General features: G+C 38.6%; 1 protein-coding gene across 5 annotated transcripts in view; it reads right to left on the reverse strand.

Moving 5' to 3' along the window:
- LOC136858740 (long-chain-fatty-acid--CoA ligase 1) overlaps nucleotides 1–23,672 on the reverse strand; it is a 488,109-nt gene that overhangs the window by 68,398 nt on the left and 396,039 nt on the right. The window contains exon 2 of one of the 5 annotated variants that reach the window (XM_067138500.2): nucleotides 18,813–18,965. The exons of the other annotated variants lie outside the window; for them this stretch is intronic. Coding sequence (XP_066994601.2) covers nucleotides 18,813–18,893 — 81 coding nt within the window. The 5' untranslated portion in view covers nucleotides 18,894–18,965. The remainder of the gene's footprint in view (nucleotides 1–18,812; nucleotides 18,966–23,672) is intronic. 5 annotated transcript variants of the gene reach the window in all.

A 23,672-nucleotide genomic window follows, 5' to 3' on the forward strand; every position in this document is an offset into this window, starting at 1 on the left:
TAAAACTCCCTCATGCCTGTTTTATCAGCCACATGGTACTGCCTAATAGTCCTAATTTTAATACCTTCCTTTCCTCCGCATTTATTTTGAACTACGACAAGAACAGCGTCGTGATCACTAATGTCATCTATTACGTCGGTTTTTCTATAGAGCTCATCTGGTTTTACCAGCACCACATCCAGAATATTCTTCCCTCTAGTTGGTTCCATCACTTTCTGAATCAGATGCCCTTCCCATATGAACTTATTTGCCATTTGTTGGTCATGCTTCCTGTCGTTCGCATTACCTTCCCAATCGACATTTGGTAAATTGAGATCACCCACTACTATCACGTTCCTTTCTATATCGTTTCCCACATAGCTGAGTATCTTATCAAATAATTCTGAATCAGCGTCAGCGCTACCCTTTTCTGGTCTGTACACTCCAAAGATATCAAGTTGACTATTATCTTTAGAGATGAGTCTTACACCTAGAATTTCATGTTTGTCATCTTAAATTTATCGTCTCTTGCAAATTCTCAGCCATGATTCAACTCCTATTACAATATCTGGTAAGTATATATCTATTAAATTACCTAATTCTATTCCTTTCCTTTATATTGCAAACTGAACATGCCATTCGCTGTAAAACTGCTGACCTTGATCATATGATTAGCCGATCTTGGCTACGCTACTGGGCCCACCCCATATTAATGTCCACTACTGGGCAATATATCCGAGAAAAACCAAGAGGATAATTTCTAGTACGTGTCCAAATACTCCTGGTCAGACTGTGTGTGTGTGTAAAAAGTTGTTACCTGAAGGAGGTTCCAGAGTTTTCTTCTACATTTTCCCACCCCAATCTTTCTTCCTTTCATACTTAATTTGTTTACCGTCCAGGTTCGATTCTTCCCACGGACTCATCGAGGGATCCCACCTCAACCGCCTCAAGGGCAGTCCTGGAGCGCCAAACTTTGGGTAGCGCGATAAAACTGGGGAGGAGGACCAGTACCTCGCCCAGGCGGCCTCAGCTGCTATACTGAACAGGGGACTTGCGGGGGGGATGGGAAGATTGGAAGGGACAGGCAAGGAAGAGGGAAGGAAGCATCCGTGGCCCCTAGTTACATACCATCCCGGCATTTGCCTGGAGGAGAAGTGGGAAACAACGGGAAACCACTTCGAGGATGGCTGAGGAGGGAATCGAACCCACCTCTACTCAGATGACCTCCCGAGGCTGATCGGACCCCGTTCCAGCCCTTGTAGCACTTTTCAAATTTCGTGGCAGAGCCGAGAATCGAACCCGGGCCTCCGGGGGTGGCAGCTAATCACTCCAACCACTACACCACAGAGGTGGACCCCACCCCAATTTATGAAACATTCACTTAATTCACTGAGAACTGATTTGGCGGTATTATATCATCATGATTTTTATTAAAATGTGTAATAGTTTTGGTACCTATTCTGGATTCTTGTGATCAGCTGAATATAGAGTCAGATAAGTACAATATTTTTTCTCTCTATACAGAAAGACACTAAAAAATGGGTTTATCATATAACAGGCATAGACCATATCTAAACGAATATACGCTAAGTCCTAACTATCTATAAATGTCATTGTGTGAGGTTGGACGTTAAATAACACTTGGTTCTGACGTTTGAATTCACATAGATACAATACGAAGACTTTTACTGAGATTTTAGAAACAGGAACATCCAATTGATAGAATATCTGAATGAAAGAAACATTACAATACAAGGGAAAAGCCGATCAAATTGGAGATTTCTCGAAAGAAATCTCAGCGTCGTCTTGCACAGGAAACGGATGTCTCCAAATTATCAGCCAAATTTAGAGCTGAAACCTTAAAGGATTTCCACATTCCAGTCCAGTGATATTTTTGTAATTTGATTTTATAAAACATTGCAAATATGATTATCAGACTACTTACTAACCATATCAGTCCGTAGTCAACGTTACTGTAAATCAGTGCATTCTAACATTTTCGCTGTGTAGCATTAACCATCTCTTTATCTAGTGAAGGCATAAACTTTCACAAGTGTTTTATTGTAGGCGATCACGCAGCATTTTATTAAGAAATATTCTGACTGGAATTGCAGCTTTCTCCCTTTTATTTTTCTTAGATCTAATTAAAGCTGTAGAGTCAAGTCTGCCAAGAAGTGATGCAACACACATGTGGTGTCACAGGACGAATACACTTCGATGCGTTTGTTGTGGGACGGTGCCGGCATTCCTTCGTTCTTACTCCTGATCCAGCAGCCACTCAACAGACCACACATTACTTACATCAAAGATGGTGAATACATGTTTCACAAATTCAGCTGCATCACACCTACAGAGATACATCTGCACATAATCGTTGGGTAGATTTCGCAGAGTCTGTACAAACATTTTCGCTGTATAGCATTATGTCTTTATCTAATGAAGGCATTCACTTTTACAAGTATTTTATTGTAGGCGATCACGCGGCATTTCATTGCAACTTTTCGCATTAAAATCATATGAATTTTATCCTCCATTGAAAGAACACTCCCTCCCTGGATCAATGGTAGTGTCGGTTTTTAGATTTCAAGATCACCCAAAAGTAGTCGGATTTTTGAAGGAGTGAAGAAAACCATTTGGCACTCCATGTCGTATGTCAGCATGTAAACGATTTCTGGTGACAAATTAACTAAAAATAATCAATAAATTTGTCCGGCTCCATGGCTAAATGGTTAACGTGCTGGCCTTTGGTCCAGGGATTTCCGGGTTCGATTCCCGGCTGGGTCGGAGATTTCAACCTCCATTGGTTAATTCCGATGGCTCGGGGGACTGGGTGTGTGTACCGTATTCATCATTAGAATTCTTTATAGGCAGGGCCCCATCCTCACAGACGCGCAGATAGCCTATACAGCGTCAACTCGAAATACCAATGGGGTTCTGCTTTCTCTGCCATCTGCTAGAGTTAAACAGAACGGCGAAACTGATTCGTAGTTAGCCTAAATGGCGTCAAATTAAAAGATTCCGAATGGTAGCTGAGCCGCATGATGATGATGCTAGTGGCTTTACGTCGCACTGACAATGATAGGTCTTATGGCGACGATGGGATATGAAAGGCCTAGGAGTTGGAAGGAAGCGGCCGTGGCCTTAATTAAGGTACAGCCCCAGCATTTGCCTGGTGTAAAAATTGGAAACCACGGAAAACCATCTTCAGGGCTGCCGATAGTGGGATTCGAACCCACTATCTCCCGGATGTAAGTTCACAGCCGAGCGCCTCTAACCGCACGGCCAACTCGCTCGGTGATTATTATTATTATTATTATTATTATTATTATTATTATTATTATTATAATATTGGTTCGAATGGACCACGCTTGTTCAGCTATTGGGCTTTGATCTTCGCCCAGTATTCTCGCATTTTTTGCCGGTGTAACTCCTTTCTCTCATCTGTTCAGGGGGTACCTTTCTTCCGGGGTTTTTCCTGAAATCCATGGACTTCTTTCAGGGCATGCACAGACCATCTATCTTGAAGGTCTGATATTCCCAGTTCTTCAATGTCCTCCTCAGTTTCTGTCAGCCAAGTGGTACGAATCTTCTTGTTCTGCCAGAAGATGAACAGGCGATTGGTCAGTCTTGCTATATGGCCATAGAAAACTACTCTCCTATTCCTAGCACAATCAGAGAGCCTCTCATTGTGCTCGTAGAGCTCGGAATGGTGCCGTCTACGGAATTCCTCATCCTCCTTTACCGGACCTAAGATCTTCCAGAGAATTCTCATCTCTCTGACTTCCAGTTACTCCATCAGACCTCGTCGGTCCAATGTTGGTGAAGAACTCTATTTTTTTCTAACGACACTTGAAGACTCACTTTGGCTGCCTGTCTTCCGAGGCAATTGACCCGTATTATTATTATTATTATTATTATTATTATTATTATTATTATTATTATTATTATTATTATTATTATTATTATTATTATTATTATTGCAGTCCCGTGGTGCAGAGGTAGCAGACTGCTTCTTACCTGCAGGCCCTGGGTTTGGTTCCTGACTAATCGTCAGATTTTAATTTTGGACTGAGGGCTGAAGCGAGGTTCACTCAGTCTCGTGAGACAAACTGAGGAGCTGCCTGATACGGGAGGGAGCAGATCCGGTCAAGAAAGCTAAGCATACTGTGAGGATGTAACGCTGTTCATATCTACTGGCCATCCGGCTGGGCTGTTGCACCATGGTTTTGCTATTTTGTTTATATTATTATTATTATTATTATTATTAATAATAATATTTATTTATTTATTTATTTATTTATTTATTTATTTATTTATTTATTTATTTATTTATTTATTTACTCCGTTAGGGTCTTCTAGAGACCACGTGATAATTTCAATGCTTCATCCTTTGTTGTTCCTTCTTCCTCCTCTGCTCTCTATGCCTCCTTTTCCTCTCCTCGGACCATTTTGAGCCTGTTTCCTTTCCCTCTCGACGTTGGAATCCTTCCATTTTTAACACTTACTTCCAAAACATCTCTCTCTCTCTGTCGCTTCTTCTTCTCTGAAATTGTTTCTTCGCAAATCTTTCTCGACTTCATAAATGCAGGTTGTTGTTGACTCCTTGTTCCAAAGATATTTGAAGATCTGTTTGGTTAACCTGTTCTCATCCATTCTGTATGAATGTCCACAAAATATCAATCGCCTCTTCCGCATTGTTTCTGCTATGTTTTCTATGTTCCGGTATTTTTATTATTACTTCTTTATTTCCAGAGTTCTGTAGTTCTTAGTGGACCCAGTATTTTCCGTATAATTTTTCTTTCCTTGCCATATTGAAACCTGGCAAACCAAAAGAGATACCACAAAGCTACAGACCAATCGCTCTCCTCAGTTGTTGCTATAAACTCCTTGTAATTCAGTACAAGACATTCACTCGCGTATAGGCGATTTTTTTCCCCTAGAGATCAAATTTCTTTCCTGTTGCCTGATGGTAATTTTAAACCTCCATACATTATAAATGTGGTTCTTTTGTTTTTTCGTTCTTAAATAATCTTCATTCGTGATTGAGGAAGATAATTGTTTCTGAGGGAAAGTGCGCTTAGATAAACACCCAATCGTAATTCAAATCAGATGAGGGAAGAGTACGAATTTTCAAATAATTAAATTATCGGGAAAATAAAGAGAAGGGCCATGACGGGCGTGAAAATGAAGGACTCCCTAGGCTTCGCAAATCTTATACCGTGTCGGGGTTGGAAGGTTGTGGTGGTAATTGTGTTGTGAGAATGTACAACTGGGCAACCATCTCGTCTTAACAGTAAATAGAGGAAGAACTGGAAGTAGGATGACTCTCTGCCAGGATGCCGACAAAAAAAAGTGCCATGAAGGGCGGTAAATAAAAAAAAAGTCCTTAGACCTCGCGAATCTGATACCGTTGGGGTTGCAAGAGAACAAGAGTTGAGCAAGGGAGACCCGACAGGAAAGATGAAAGTGAAGATCCTAGCGCATGTAAGTAGAAGAACGGACGGACGAACGAACGAACGAATGAACAACACCATATAATTTTTATTAATGGTATAGATAGATGTGTTCACGTAAGTGAATCTCCATCACTGCTTCTTGTATTAAGATACTGCTGGTTTTGGTTGATCTCCACAGGTAACTATACGAGCTGACAGCAATAACAGGTCTGTCGTATTTCCCGTTTAGGAACCAATTTTACGTGATTTCAACTATCACTACATTTTCTTTCGTAAACAGAGCTGACAATATTTGCAAACGACCGAGGCACATGGAGAACTATTGAAAAACATGCCTAGGATTGTAAGAAGAAGATTTTTATATACTACGATTTTATGCTTGAGAAAATCTCATAAAGGAGACTACATTTTTTCTTGTGAAATATCGTATTTTTTTTGTTTGTTTGCTAGTTGCTTTACGTCGCACCGACACAGATCGGTCTTATGACGACGATAAGACAGGGAAGGGTTAGGAGTGGGAAGGAAGCGGCCGTGGCCTTAATTAAGGTACAGCCCCAGCATTTGCCTGGTGTGAAAATGGGAAACCACGGAAAACCATTTTTAGGGCTGCCGACAGTGGGATGTCGTAATTTTAAACAACTGTATTTATTTTTTTGTAAACTTTCGAAATATCAATCAGATACACATTGCACAGTAGCCGAGGTACAATGCCAGGGTGGCGATTCCCGTCCCTGTTGTTGTTCTGCTTAAGACGGGGATTTTGATTCGTCCCGTTAAGAGCATCTCAATTAAGTATTTTGTAGTCTGTACTGGCAGCGGGTCAAAGTTATGATGTAAAATCAACTTGAAAACTGTTAATTTTCTCCAGATTTAAACAAAAATAAACAGAATATAAGAAGGAAATTAAATATGATTACGACACAGAGCAATGACTTTCAAGTTATTGGTGATTTAAAAACAAATCCTATCACAAGTTTCTACCGAATATGCTGCAAGAACTGTAACTTGGGTTAAAACGATTTCATTTAAAATGAGTTATTTAGAGAACTGTAATTAGGCCTAAAATAATTTATTTTCAAAGGAACTATTTAGAGTTTTACAGGGGAGGGGGAGGAAATGTTCGGGCCTCCCTAAGGGTCAGAAGAATTAAACTAGTTTCTAAACACACAATTATTCGAGGCTGATTATGCCCAGTCATCTATTCGAATCATGATACTAAATTGTAGTAAATGCAATTACCTTAAAACTCGAGTTAAGATGCTCCAGTTTAATAAGCTATTGCGCGTAATACAATCCTTCTGTGGTGCTTAGAACTCCTCCATAAAGATCTGTATAAAAATTCCCGCCTATAACGCAATGCCGGTTATTTTAAGACTCTCTTCAAATAAATTCCCGTTTCAAGTGCTTTGTGATGGATATGGTACATTCTAGAAACCGCTCGAGCTGGAGTCTCAATTGTTGAATCACTAATCTCGGTATAAACTGCATCTGGTTCGCCTGTGGAAATTTACTAACATTTAAATCTTGATGGAAGTTCGATAGTCCAACGATAAGGCTACACAATACAAAACAAAACAAAACTTGAGATATTTAAAAAAATGATGCAAACAATTGCTAACACCTAGATTGGTCGTATCATGAGAAATTCGCGATTTGTTCACATCTAGAGGGCTCAGCAGAATGAAAGAATTGTAGAGGAAGACCCAGGCTGTATTATATCGGAGATCAGATCAAGGATCTACATTTTCGTTCGTAAACAGAGCTGACAATACTTACAAACGACCGGGGCACATGGAGGACTCTTGCAAAACAATCCTAGGATTGTAAACACAAGAAGAAGAAGGAGATTTTTATATACTGCGATTTTATGTTTGAGAAAATATCATAAAGAAGAATACTTTTTTCTTGTGAAATATCGTAATTTAAAAATGTATTTATTCTGTAAACTTTCGAAGCTATCCATCAGATCCACATTCCACAGTAGCCGAGATATAATGCCAGTGGGGACGATTCCCGTCTCAGTTGTTGCTCTGCTTAAGACGGGGATTTTGATTCGTCCCTTGAAGAGCATCTGAATTAACTTTTTTATAGTCTGTACTGGTAGATCTTCCTAGGAACAGGCCAAAATTTATGATGTAAAATCAACCTGTAAATTGTTAATTTTCTCCAGATTTAAACAAAAATAAACAGAGTACAAGAAGGAAATGAAATATGATTACGACATAAAGCAATCACTTTCATTACAAATTGTGCGGGCCCACATTGTATATTTGGAGCGTGTGTTGGCACGGGTTGGGTTTTCTTGAAAGGGGTCACCGCTGCCACCAGTCACATTTCTATTATTTATTCAAGTGGTTCTCCTCATTTCTTAGCTAACACCATCGCGCTCGTTTCACAACTGACATGTGGCCGACAGCGGAAATGCAAAAATATACGGCTCTTAAAAGGTGACGCTGACGATAGGCTTTCAATACTATCTTAAAATACTCCAACCATTAGCCACTTATTTATTTTCCTCTGGAGAGAAGGCTCGACTTTATCGTAGGGATGCTAAGTCTGCACAGCAATGTTGCCAAGCCTATTGACTCTGGAGATGATCTATTATTTCTTTAAAGATCTCCTGAACTGATGTTGCAAATCGAACACAGAAACCTTCTGGTTTTGTTCTTTCGTAATTAATACAATGTAATGCCAATAAAACAAACACAAAAATAAAATATTAAATACTATGTTAAGCTAGTAGTAAATCATTGTAACGCTCATTCTACAGTAAACAACAATGTTGAGGTACTGAAAATATTTGTTACCTATGAACTTCTGTGTGACTGCTTTGTAATAATTATTTTACACTATAGGTAATGACATTTTAAGTCATGTTTTTAAATATTGTGCGAATTCCTCTAACAGTTACAGTAATAATAATGGCGTATGGCCTCCGGAGGGGCCTGGTGCGGGTCTATTTCTCGTAGACGGCCTATTAGGCGACCTGCATGTCTGTGAAGATGAGGGCCTACCTAGAATGATTTCTAATGCTGAATACGCCACACACACCCAGCCTCCGAGCAATTGGAATTAACTAATTAAGGTTAAAATACCCGACCCGGCCGGGAATCGAACCCGTGACCCTTGCACCAAAGGCCAGGTAACCAGTTAGGCACGGAGCCGGACACAGTTACAGTTATGTTGCATTATTTGTAATGCAATATTTTAAATTATATTTGCAAATTTTGTGGAAATTTCTGAGTGACTGGGCTGCAATCATATTATGCTACATACAAGGGATTTAAGTTAATCTCCATAAATGCCGAGTTAATTCTTACGCGATTTCTTGTAAATATTTTTTGATTTTTATGGGATTTTCATTTTTCCTTTATTTATTTGTTTGTTATTTTTCTTTCGTTATCATGCAGTTCCCTGTTTTGATATAATTTCTTGTAATATCTTTTCACATCATATTGTTTGACGTTATCTATTTTTTATTTCGTTATTGTAAGCAGACACTGTACGTAATGATGATGATAATAATAATAATAATACTAACAATAATAATAACAATAATAATAATAATGGCCGCCTCTGTGGTGTAGTGGTTAGTGTGATTAGCTGCCACACCCGGAGGCCCGGGTTCGATTCCCGGCTCTGCTACGAAATTTGAAAAGTGGTACGAGGGATGGAGCGGGGTCAATTCAGCTTCAGGAGGTCAACTGAGTAGAGGTGGGTTCGATTCCCACCTCAGCCATCCTCGAAATGGTTTTCCGTGGTTTCCCAGTTCTCCTCCAGGCAAATGCCGGGGTGGTACCTAACTTAAGACCATGGCTGCTTCCTTCCCTCTAACTTGTCTATCCCTTCCAATCTTCCTATTCCCCCTCAAGGCCCCTGTTCAGCATAGCAGGTGAGGCCGCCTTGGCGAGGTACTGGTCATCCTCCCCAGTTGTATCCCCCGACCCAGTCTGAAGCTCCACGACACTGCCTTTGAGGCGGTAGAGGTGGGATCCCTCGCTGAGTCCGAAGGAAAAACCGATCCTGGAGGGTAAACAGATACAGAAGGTGAAGAAGAAGAAGAAGAAGAAGACAAGGTGGAGAATATTATCATGGATGTGGCTCGACATTCACGATACAGCAACTCTGATACGAGAAACACAACAAAGGAAAACTTACTCCAGACTTCTGTGAGAAGACAACACAAGATGATGAAGAAAAAAGAAGAGGAAGAGTGTGAAAGGATAGTTGAATTGAAAGAACGAAATATAAATGAGCTAATCTTGATGATTACCGTTGAAAACGTAAATCCAACAATAAACATATAGTCCTGCATGAACATTGATTACGTGTTTGTAATCACGGAACCTTGGAAACACAGGAAGGAAACTTGAATTTAAAAAAACAATGGCCGAGATTCGAAACACGGACGCCTTATTAAGAAGCCAGTGACGATATCATATTGCTATCGCCCCCCGCCCCCCCCCCCACCTTATACAAGATGTTGTGCAGTAAATCCCACACAATGACAACTGCGTTACTGTTCATGACTTACGAGATATTTATTATTCTTAAGAAGGGTTAGAATCAATCAACAATTCCTGTGAGTAACAACCATTTTGTAATATCTGTAGAAGAATCCCACTAGACACTGTTTAACAGAATCCCTTCCAGTGGCTCACATGCCTTTTTGTCCACGGCGGCCGCATCTGCACTCACTGCCTGATCATTTTCTTGATGTATCGATAGCTTTCATTGTAATTGAAAGGTATGGTTACATCACGACAGTGTAGCTTGTTTGACCGCTTTGGGCCACACACGACTTGAAAATTACAAGGTGTTTGGTATGGAGGACAAGCAGGATATGATTCAGCATTGTCCTGTGCCAGTAACTTATGATCTCTGATTATATACACTAAGCACAACTATTCATTCAATTTTATTCTTCCCTATCTTCTTCACGTACTATATTACAAATACTAGGGTAGCTGGCGAATGACTTCTTCCTACATGAGTGGTGGACAACCAGCAGTACATGCACAAGAACCTCATTTATCCGGCCCTCATTAATCCGGATTTCCGGTTTATCCGGATCGAAAATAATAAAAAATTATTTTTACTTGTACAGTATTTCTTTTACGGCGTCGACTCTTCTTGAATGTCTTTTCCGCCAAGTATAGTTAAGGACAGGAATTGGAAGTAATTCGGCCACGGTCTATCAAAGGTACCGTCGCGGCGTTCGCCTTGAATTGAGAATGGAAAACCGTGGAAAACGCACGCTCTTCTGAATACAACGCACTGACAATTCACTGATGGTGAATTCGAAAATGAAACCAGCGCTCCATCAGAAGAAACAATGGCTCATGGAGAGGCAACAAGGCAGCTGGACAAACTTATGGCTTATTTAGAATCCTTGACTGAAACCACACCGGCAGAACTGCTGTTTTAAATCGTCTTCGTGATCGTGTTGCGTAAAACAGAAAAAACCTCACACATTATTATCTATATATATAAAGTAGCTTGTCCTGACTGACTGACTGACTGACTGACTGATTCATCATCGCCGAGCCAAAACTACTGGACATAAAGAAATGAAATTTTGGAGATATATTCATATTAAGATGTAGGTGCTCGCTAAGAGAGGATTTTTGGATATTCCGTCGCTAAGGGGGTGAAAAGGGGGGTGAAATTTTAAAATGAGTGTGTCTATATCTCAAAACTTTAAAAGTTTACAGGTGTGAAAATTGGTATTTAGAATCTTCTTTAAAAATAAGGAAACACGTATTTTTTGTTTTGAGACAATCCCAATAGGAGGGGCACAAAAGGGTGAAAAAGGGGTTGAATGCCTTTAATAGGGATACCGGTACTTATATCTCAGAAAATGAAGATATTACAGACATGAAAATTGGTACTTTTGATCTCTTTTAAAAATAAAGAAACACGTATTTTTTTGTTTGGGGGAAATCCAATTAATGGGAGGGTGAAAAGGGGGTGAATTTTTAAAATGGGTGCATCTATATCTCAAAACTCTTAAAGTTTACAGATGTAAAAATTGGTACTTAGAATCTTCATTAAAAACAAAGAAACACGTATTTTTTTGTTTTCGGAAAATCCCAATAGGAGGGGTGAAAAGGGGTGAAAACGTGGTTGAATGACTTTCATGAGGATACTTATATCTCAGAAACTGAAGATATTACAGACCTGAAAATTGGTGTTTAGGATCTCCTTTAAAAATAAAGAAATACAAATTTTTTGTTTTTGAAAAATCCAATTAATGGGGGGTGTGAAAAGGGGGTGAATTTTTAAAATGAGTCTATCTATATCTCAAAACTTTTAAAGTTTAAAGATGTAAAAATTAGCATTTAGAATCTCCTTTAAAAATAAAGAAACACGTATTTTTTGTTTTCGGAAAATCCCAATTGGAAGGGTGGAAAAGGGTGAAAAAGCGGTTGAATGCCTTTAATGAGGCTACTTATATTTCAGAACCTGAAGATATTACAGACCTGAAAATTGGTATTTGGGATTTACTTTAAAAATAAAGAAACAGGTATTTTTTTGATTTTGGAAAATCCAAATAATGGAGGGTGAAAAGGGGGGTGAATTTTTAAAATGAGTGTGTCTACATCTTAAAACTTTAAAAGTTTACAGATGTAAAAAAATGGTATTTAGAATCTTCTTTAAAAATACAAGAACACGTATTTTTTGCTTTCTTTAAATCCCAATAGGAGGGGTGTAAATGGGTGAATAATGGGATGAATGCCTTTAATGAGGATACATATATCTCAGAAACTGAAAATATTACGGAACTGAAAATTTGTATATGGGAGCTCCTTTAAAAATAAGGAAACACGTATTTTTTTGTTTTTGGAAAATCCAATTAATGGGGGTTAAACAGGAGTGACAAACTGGGGTGAATTTTTTGAAAGACTATATCTACAGAATATCTGAGAAACGTAAAATGTTATAGACGTAAAAAGTGGGTATTTGGAATCTCCTGTAAATGTAAAGAAAGATAGGTGATTTGTTTTCGGAAACTCCACGTAAGGGGAAATAAAAAGGGGTGAAATTTTAAAAAGCGAATTTCTACAGTATATCTCAAAAACTTAACATGTTACAGAAGTGAAAAATGGTATTTTTATCTCTATTAAAAATAAAGAAACGTGTATTTTCAGCTTTCGGAAATACCACTTGGGTGGAAGGGGGGGGAGGGGGTAAAATTGACTGAAAATGGTGTTGAATTATTTTAATTAGGCTACTGATATCTCAAAAATGAAGATATTACAGACGTGAAATCTGCTTTGGAATCTGCTTTAAAAGTAAAGAAACACGTATTCTCGGAAAATCCAATGAAGGGGGGGTGGGGAGGTGAAAGAATTGAAAAATTAATTGAATTAATTGTATGAGAATACATACATCTAATAGAAACTAAAGTTGTTACGGACGTGAAAATTGGTATTTGAATCTCCTTAAACAAAGAAAAACGCGTTTGGGGGGCGGGAGTGAAAAGGAGTTGAATTCCTTTCATGAAGACACATAAATCAAAAACTGAAGAAGTTAGAGTCGTGATAATTACTATTTAGAAGATCCTTTACTATTAAGGAAACAAGTATATTTTGCCGGAAAATTCACTTACGGGGTGGGGGGGAGGGGAGTGTGAAAGGAAGTGAAAATAAAGTGAATTATTTTTATGGGGATACTTATATCTCAAAACTGAATGTAACAGATGTGAACATTGGTGTTTGGAATATCTTTTAAACATAAAGAAACATGTCTTCTATTTTTTTTTGGGGGGGGGGGGGTGTAAATAAACTTAACGGCGGTGGGGTGTAAAAGGAGGTGAGATCAATTGATTTTACTGTTCATAATGTACTTAAGGAGCCTCCGTTGCTCAGGCGGCAGCGCGCCGGCCTCTCGCAGCTGGGTTCCGTGGTTCAAATCCCGGTCACTCCATGTGACATTCGTGCTGGACAAAACGGAGGCGGGACAGGTTTTTCTCCGGATACTTCGATTTTCTCTCTCATCATTCATTCCAGCAACACTGTCCAATATTTCATTTCATTTGTCATTCAACGATCATTGCCCCAGAGGTGTGCTTCGGCAGCCGGCACAATTCCTATTGTCGCTGCTAGATGGGGCTTTATTCATTCCATTCCTGACCCTGTCGAATGACTGGAAACAGGCTATATAGTTTCGATGTACTTATTCTGATCATAAACCGATCATTTTTAATCTTTCCTGGGCTGGTTTTCAGCAGCCATCTTTTCCTTCGGAGAACATTCTTAGATTACAGTAGATCCTCCTGGCATGTAAATAAAAATTTAAACACATTTGAAATAAACGATAGGAATGAGATGGACCGTCAAATTGTTCACCTCTATAATAAGGTCAACAATGCACGGAAGTATGTCATTGGTATCGCCAGAAATCCCGCACACTTGCCTACGCGCGACGATGGTGCTGGTCACATTGTAACAATGACACTGGCAGCAGATGTAATTTACCGCCAAGTAGCGATCTTGCAGCTTGCTGTGGGGTTCAGAACATCTTTTAATAATAATAATAATAATAATAATAATAATAATAATAATAATAATAATAATAATAATAATAATAATAATAATAATATTTTGGACCGTTGTCAAATGTGCGGACCCCCCTGGAAAATGGTCCTGGACGGGTAATGACTAAGAATGCAGTCCGGCCGCGGGTTCAGTACCGCCAAGGCACCTAAGACGACACCACGCCGGATCTCCTGTAGGATTTGATCCATATTAAAAACGCTTATAGGAAAAGATGGCAAAGATTTAGGGACCCAACTGACGGGGTGGAATATCTGGACCTAGCCCGGGAAGTACGAAATCGATTGCTGGAAAGAAAGATTGAAAAATGTGAGGAAACATACCGTAATCTATTAGAAAACGAGTCAGATCGCGAATTTTGGCGGATTCTCGCAGAAAACGAGTCAGATCGCGAATTTCGGCGGATTATATATCTAAAACAATTAGCATTCAATTATAAATTTCAGTATAATACCGTAGCGAAGCACGGGTATCTTGCTAGTTAGAGTATAAAACAGAGTCGTAAGTGTAAGAAAAGTGTTCTTATATTTTTTGTACAACCGAAAAAAGGTATTACTGTACAAGTTATGTTAATAGATTATTTAACATGTTTTGTATTGGTTTTTTAGTTTTTCGGATTACCAGGATTTTCGATAATTCGGACCAGTCCCGGTCCCACTTAATCCGCATAAACGAGGTTCTTGTGTATTACCTTTAATGTTCAGAGCTTCGAATGTTCTATTCTACCTTATCATATCCCTCGAACAAAGATGCTATAAATAATTAATACTGTTGGTTTCTATCCTTTTCTCTGGGATTAAAATGGAATAATTTGTAAGAAGAGACAACATTATATTTGAAACAAAACTAATAATAATATAATATAATATAATATAATATAATATAATATAATATAATATAATATAATATAATATAATATATTATTATTATTATTATTATTATTATTATTATTATTATTATTATTATTATTATTATTATTATTATTATAATTAAAACGATTTCTTCATATTTAATGAAAATTATATTTGCCTCGTATCTCATCACGCTGACCACGCGTTCTTGGTTAACAGCGGTCCCGAAAACTCACTGAATTTGTAGCGAATTACAGTGTTATTATTAAGTTCCAGAATTTCGGCCTGTATTTTAAAAATGGCAATGAATGATATACTCCATAGATACCGAGAAGGGGTTTGAGAACAGTTGCCGATTTTGTTTCTCATTTTGGTAGTGTGAAAATTTGGCTTCAATAAACCGGCTTATAAAAATATTATTGAATGTATATTTGTTACTAATTTGTGTGTGCCACTGCTGGCACGCGTTCGTTGTGTTGGCCGCCCCTAACCTACATCGATTACAGCTTATTTCCAATATTACATCAGTTGACCATTTGACATCTGAAAATATAACTGCTTTCATAACTACGAGACCCAAGGTACGTACCAAGAGTTATTGAATAATATGAAGTCGAGCCAATGGAACTTTCGACGGCTAAGCAGAGTGTCGCTTTCCTCAGAGTTATCTATACACACTCTAGGTATGATATCGCTTAGAAATGAACAAATTATAAAACCAGCATTTAGGTTATTTCGCTGTCCATCCAATATTATCGTATTATAATGATTGAATTTAATCTATATTCGTCGGGTTCTAAAAATGTACCAATCCATTTAATCTTTCAGTTTCTCGGGTCACAATTTGGCATGCAAACTTATCTGACACAATTATGATACTACCTCATTCAACATTTAAATTTCTACTTCGTTACAAGAAGTAAATTCTACATATTCCTGTATGTTTTGGAAAAGCAAAGAGCAATGGAATTGCCACAGTGTTACAAAAACGGCAACAAATAGTCTATATTATGTAAAGTACTCCTCATTATTTGACAGTATTTTAAAATCATGGGTTGTTTTCACCTGATTTTAACAAGTCGTTAAGTACTTTTGTACACAAGAACTGTGCAATGAGAGCTGACAAATTTACGAATTTCCTGACAAGTGAGAAGTTATGAGGTGCAAGCGACGCTTGTTTCCATGTAGTATCCGTATACATCCTCTGCACGTGTATTTGTTAAGTTCGCTTGCTTACAGACAAAGTCTTGATCAGTCATAAATTAGAAAAGGAAACGTCAAGCTAAACATCAAGAATTTGGTGACTTGACCTGAAATAAACCAGAGGAATTTTTATGGCAATAACTGAACATTAAAGTTTTAGGTTCGAAAACATTTAATTTTAATAGTTTGATATGGAATTATTGCAATTGAATAAAATAATTACAGTACTGTTAATAGCGTACAAACTCGTTGGACTTGTATGTGTGCGTGCATATTTCTCATGACTACTTTACTGAATCTGTAACACTGATGACTAAGGGGGGCAGATGTTGATGACCTGAAATAAATCACTGAAAATTTATGGAAAATGCTATAAATTAAGTGAAATGTGACTTCAAAATATTTGACTAAACTGAACTCTGGTGACCATGTAATTATGGTTGTACAAGTAATATATATCCCTGGTTTGATGACCTAAATGTTAGGCCCCTTTTAAACAACAAGCATCATCATCAATATATCCATGTTCTATTCATTGCACAGATCTTGGTTTTATTCCATATATAATATGGATAGCCTATAATGATTTGCTGGATGTAGTGCTAGCACTTTGCTCCCGAAGAATCTGGGAACACTGGTCATCCTTTGCACTCGTTACATCTTTCAGGTGTTTTTTTTTCTTTCGTTGCTGTACAACACACTTCTTTCCGCACTCACTTTAACACTGCAAAATTTAGAAAACAAAACACGCCCATCTTCCGTAAACACGTCTTTTCCAAATTCATTCGCTAGCTGATTTAAAAATACACTTTGTGGGTTTCATTTTTCGCATTTTTCTTGCGCAGTACATCCTAGGAAGATAATTCTTTACTGAAGAGGAAAAGTTTCCAATCCCTTCTCGTTTCCATTATTGTTCTTGGCCAAGAGGTGTGCGGGAACGAATGATTGGCTGTAGGGGCGGGTGCAAAGGCTGGTGCATTCCTTGTACTTGAGACACGTTAGGAAATACTTCATCCTCAGTACCAGAGGTCTATATTGTGTTCCTGCACAGATCTAGGAAACACAAGACTCGCAGGTTTAAATCCTTTCCGTACCCTCTCTTGAACACCAACAACTGCTTGTCAGTTTGCTTGACCATGAGAGATATTTACCAATTTAACCATATGTAAGAAAAATGTACATTTTTTATGTTGTCACTTGTGATTTTTTTTAGTCTGACAATAAAGAATATGCATAAAGTTACAAACATACTTTTTAAAGTGATCTAAAAATTCCTCAAAAATGCTGTATATTGACCTAAAACCTTCTGAAAGGATAAAATAATGACTGATGATCCCAAAATGGCAAAAATGTAAAAGAACGAAAAATAAAAACAAGTTATTATCCTGCATTATATCGCCGAATTAATTCTATACTACTAAGCAACGTTCTAATGCAAAGGAAAAAAAGATGACATTTCAACAACATCCACCCTTTACTGATGACACTGAAAAACAATTATTCTATATTTTGTAATGCTTACCTTGTTAGTTACTGAATTATAAATCGCACATGTCGTCTGGTTTAAATTCATATAGCGAATGTGAGTAAATTGCATTTCTTATTGACCATTGAGTTACGTAAACAAATCTTGATCGAATAAATTATTTAGCTAGTAGATGAAATGGGTAATACAAATTTAGGTGGCCACCATTATTTTCTATTGAGACATCAAAGCAAAGCAAAGCCATCTCCGTACAGATCGTGGAGACCCTTGGAGGAGAGGAAGACCTCGGTACTAAATGGATGGTGTGATCAGCTCTACCCTTGACTGCCTTTGTCCCCAGGAATTAATATACGCTTATGAATATCTGTAGACAAGTGCCATAATATATGAGATACAAGATGGCATAGTTCATTTAAAGAAATTCTATTGAATATTTTGTTGCGTGGTCTCCAAAGAACGAGCCTGATGCTTCAATCAACAATCAGTCGCTACTGGATCTGCATTTAGGGCAGTCGCCCAGGTGGCAGATTCCCTATCTGTGTTTTCCTATTCATTTCTTAAATGATTTCAAAGAAATTGGAGATTTATTGAACATCTCCCTTGGTAAGTTATTCCAATCCCTAACTCCCCTTTCTATAAACGAATATTTGCCCCAATTTTTCCTTTTCAATTCCAACTTTATCTTCATATTGTGATCTTTCCTACTTTTAAAGATACTACTCAAACTTATTCGTCTAGCCACAGCGAAATAATGAAATAATATTTCGGAAATTTTGCACACACACTAAGTCTCCATTCTTTAGCGAAGATATACAATATTACCTGATATGGAAGACTTTGTCCACAGGAGAATGATGTAAAGTTTACCTTTGAGTGGTGTGAAGAACATGTGTCTTAGAATGGTATGATATTCTACAGTATAAGAGATGTGAATCAAATTTCGGCAGAGTCCATAAAATTATCAAAGCATACGTTTAACTTGCATCTTGAGCAGCGAATTAAGAACGAGACACTACACCGATCACGGAATTTATCTCTGAATCAAAAACGAATTTATTTGGTGTCGTAAACCATTCAGGACCGCGGTGATCTGTGGAGAGTTATGACAGCCTGCGGTCCAACCACCAAACAAACTAAAATTCACTGATCTGAATTCAACCCTGTCATTTCACCCTTGTAGACAGACGGACGGACAATGTTAACAACTGATGCACGAGGGCGTCTAGTTTTCTAGGTTTCAATCTTACACAACGAGCGGAACTGACCACATTGTACTCACTTTCAGGACCTCCGACTGACTGGCCATGTTGATGGGAATCTTGATCGGCTCCACGGACAAACAACAGGATCCTGGCGCCATCTTCGTTCACTGTTATCGGCACAAGCCGCCACACCAACTGTTAACACTTCTCTTTCTTGTAGGATCACTCTCCTGAATGAGGAAAAGAGCTTAGGAATACACTCGCTTTGAAACCACCTGGTATAATAAAAGGAACGAATCCTCCATTGTAATGATCATTTCAAATATATAAATGATATACAGATCCTATGAAGTACGATTCATTTGAAGCATGCTACCCAAATGCTCCAATGGCATATTCAATTCGATTTTAGTGTACGATAAAATTACTTATAGGCAGTATGTTTAAGAAACTTGTTCTTTTTTATAACTATGCTGTACGATATGTAGGCCTAATGGGGGTAAATCCAGATGAAATACGAGCTCTTTCCGTACTCAGATGCTAGAATACACTCGCAAGTAGGGCAGCATTGAAAATCACAAGCTGCTTCTTATGAACTTAAGAGTACAAGCGCATACAGAGACCGTAAAAATACTGTTTTATATCGAACACACTAGACATAAACGAACGTAGAGAGTTCATATTGTACACTGGCATCCATCTTCAAAGAAAGAAAGAAAGAAAGAAAGAAAGAAAGAAAGAAAGAGAGAGAGAGAGAAATAAAGAAAGAAGAGAGGGTGAAACCGAGTTTTACATTGGGCACATTCGAACTGAGCGAATTCTTCCTGCCTCAACTAAACCCGAACACTCGAATTGAGCGACTTGCTGTCCAGGTAAAGAACACACATGACCTTGCTGCGTTGACGACTAACCTCCCCCAACCCCAAACCCAAACCCACACGCACCACAATCCTCATCTGTCAATCAGTCCTGTCGGGTCACACTTTTCTCACAGCGTCTCAAGGGCATACAAGAAAACCAAACATAAGCAAGACTTTATTGTAAACAAAATCCATGAACTTGAAAATAGTGAGATTTTTACAGCTGGGTTTACGTCGCACTACCCTACTATTCTCTCAATCCGGTGTAACATAAGGACCTTCTTCTCATAAGCAAAATCATAATATTTTTTCTAGGCTTTTAGTACTTTACCACAAAGTTCGATACGCGATTAGGGTGACGTAGGTGTTAGTTTTCATTCGGGAGATGGTGGGTTCGAACCCTCCAGACGGCAGCTGTGAAGATGGTTTTCTATGGTTTCCCATTCTCACACCAGACAAATGCTGGGAGACAATTAAGGCGACGGTCGCTTCCATCCTAATTCTAACCGTGTCATATGCCATCTTCACCGTAAATCATGCGTGCCAGTGAGATGTAAAACAAATAAGAGAAAACTAATTTATCACTTCTTCGCCGACCTGAGTGGTCTAGTTGACTGTCCTTATGTTCCCAAGGTAGTGGGTTCGGTTCCGGCTGTGTTCGGTGGCATTGCCTTCTAGTACTGTATGTTGCAGAACTTCCGTAAGACAAAACTCTGACAAACTGGCGTCTTCCAAGATCTTTACCAATTGAAAAGGATATTAAACGAATAACATCATCAATCAATCAATCAATCAATCAATCAATCAATCAATCAATCAATCAATCAATCAATCAATCAATCAATCAATCAATCAATCAATCAATCAATCAATCAATCAATCAATCAATCAATCAATCAATCAATCAATCAATCAATCAATCAATCAATCAATCAATCAATCAATCAATCAATCAATCAATCAATCAATCAATCAATCAATCAATCAATACTGATCTGCATTTAGGGCAGTCGCCCAGGTGGCAGATTCACTACTGTTGTTTTCCTAGCCTTTTCTTAAATGATTGCAAAGAAATTGGAAATTTATTGAACATCTCCCTTGGTAAGTTATTCCAATCCCTAACTCCCCTTCCTATAAACGAATATTTGCCCCAATTTGTCCTCTTGAATTCCAACTTTATCTTCAGATTGTGATCTTTCCTACTTTTAAAGACACCATCCAAACTTATTCGTCTACTGATGTCCTCCCACGCCATCTCTCCACTGACAGCTCGGAACATACCACTTAGTCGAGTAGCTCGTCTCCTATCTCCCAAGTCTTCCCAGCCCAAACTTTGCAACATTTTTGTAACGCTACTCTTTTGTCGGAGATCGCCCAGAACAAATCGAGCTGCTTTTCTTTGGATTTGTTTTCCAGTTCCTGAATCAAGTAATCCTGGTAAGGGTCCCATACGCTGGAATCATACTCAAGTTGAGGTCTCACCAGAGACAAATAAGCTCTCTCCTTTACATCCTTACTACAACCCCTAAATACTGTCATAACCATGTGCAGAGATCTGTACCCTTTATTTACAATCATATTTATGTGATTACCCCCAATGAAGACCTTTCCTTATATTAACACCTAGGTATTTACAATGATCCCCAAAGGGAACTCCCTTTCGCTACAGGTAGAGTAAAATTACTGATCAGGAATAAAACTTTCTTTTTACAATTTGCTTTAAGTCGCGCCGACACAGATAGGTCTTATGGGATAGGAGAAGGCTAGGAGGGGGAAGGAGGCGTCCATGGACTTACTTAAGGTGCAGCCCCAGCATTTATCTGGTGTGAAAATGGGAAACCACAGTAAACCATTTTCAGGACTGCCGACGATGGGATTCGAATCCACCTTCTCCCGAATGCAAGTTCACGGTAAGCGGCTCCAAAACTGGAGGTCCCCTGATAGTGATTACGGAATTATCAGTGAATATAAGCTCGAACTATGAGGTAATAATGAGTATCACCAGTAGAAAAATGCCAAAATATCTTCTTATAAAAATATATTTTATAAATAACATTGAAATTCAATATTTTATGTGCCATCCACCGACTATGAAATGAAATACATTATCAACTATATACAGAACACAAACCAATAAATATATCGGAAATTCTAAAATAATACAGGATATTAAACAAGATCAACGGCGCCGGGCTGAGTGGCTCAGACGGTCGATGCGCTGGCCTTCTGGCCCCAGCTTGGCAGGTTCGATCCTGGCTCAGGCTGGTGGTATTTGAATACGTCAGCCTCGTGTCGGTAGATTTACTGGCACGTTAAAGAACGCATGCGGGATTAAATTAAGGCATCTCGGCGTCTTCTAGTTGCTTTACGTCGCACCGACACAGATAGGTCTTATGGCGGCGATGGTACAGGAAAGGGATAGGAGTGGGAAGGAAGCGGCCGTGGCCTTAATTAAGGTACAGCCCCAGCATTCGCCTGGTGTGAAAATGGGAAACCACGGAATACCATTTTCAGGGCTGCCGACAGTGGGGGTCCTCGGCGTCTTCGAAAACCGTAAAAGTAGTTAGTGGGACGTAAAGCCATTGACATTTTAAGGTCAACGGCGTACATTTTGATAGATTCTAGAGATTAACTCCAAAGTAATATTTGCCCTCCATAAAAACTTTCACATACACACAGAGAGAGAGAGAGAGAGAGAGAGAGAGAGAGAGAGAGAGAGAGAGAGAGAGAGAGAGAGTGAGTGAGTGAGTGAGTGAGTGAGTGAGTGTAATCATTCATTAACCTAATGTACCGCGAAAACCAACAAAATAACGATAAATATTCCTGCCAATCACTTCGCCTTCCTATTACACTTCCCGTGACCTTTTCTTTTCGTGTCAAGGATGAAGAATCGATCGCCCCACAACTCCAGTGCTCGAAGGTGTATTATAAAGCAGTCTACAATATCGGAGCGGATCAGGTGCAGATGATGTTACTACATCACTCCTCTGACAGAGCAGTAAACTTTAGCGGAAGATCCTGGCCCAAATCAGGACTTAAGCGATAGCTTTTACATCCGCATTCCCTTTTCCAAATGCAACAGGAGCAGAAAATGCACAGTGGGAGCCGAGATTCTAGAATACTACGTTAGCACATTTTATCATAAATTCTACAGTGCAGTCATTTTTCACCATACTGGAAACTGGAGCTAATGTCTTAATGGTTGGAAAAATAGTTTCTTAAACTTGAGAACAGTCTTAGATCCTTCTCTCAAAAATGCAAGGCGCTTCAAGAAAATACTCCAATATCCTGTTAAGTTTGTGTAAAATACTATATGATAATGATATTTGTAACGTTAAGCAAGCAGTCAGGCCATTGTACTGCTCAATCTACTGAAAATCGCACTGCTAAGATATTGGGAACAAACTGTTACTTATACAGTATTTTGTAATTTCGAGTGGATTTATGAGTGACTTCGCTGTTGTTATATTACGTTACACACACGGAAACATTTAAAATTATTTTCTGTAAATTCCATAATTTATAATTGCCATTGTTTCTGTATAGGGGCTGCCTGGCCGAGGCGGTAAAGACGTGCTCGGTTCTCCCGGAAGGACGTGGGTTCGAATCCCCGTCAGGAAGTCGTAAATTTTAAGAAACGAGATTTCCACTTCCGGAGGTGCATATGGCCCTGAGGTTCACTCAGCCTACACCAAAAATGAGTACCAGGTTAATTCCTGGGGGCAAAGGCGGTCGGGCGTAGAGCTAACCACCCTACCCCATCACGTGCCGCGGTTAACAATGGTGGAAGCCTTTACCTTTGTCTTTGTATTGTTTCTGTATATTCTTTTTATTCTTCCTTCATTTCCATTATTATTTTGATTTCATATAATTTCGCGTTTTCGTGTGATTGTTTGCTGTATATGTTTTGCTGTTACACAGTTTATTTTAAGTGAATTTCGTTTCTATTATTGTGAGAACGCACTAACACCGGAATATCTCTCACGAGTCAATTGCAATGTATTTGTTAATAATAATGTAGATATTGGGTAAGTCCGGTAGGATTCTTAGGATAGAAAGATCCTAAACTTGTTCACC

Source organism: Anabrus simplex, chromosome 1 (genome assembly GCF_040414725.1).
Source record: "Anabrus simplex isolate iqAnaSimp1 chromosome 1, ASM4041472v1, whole genome shotgun sequence".
Taxonomy (NCBI): domain Eukaryota; kingdom Metazoa; phylum Arthropoda; class Insecta; order Orthoptera; family Tettigoniidae; genus Anabrus; species Anabrus simplex.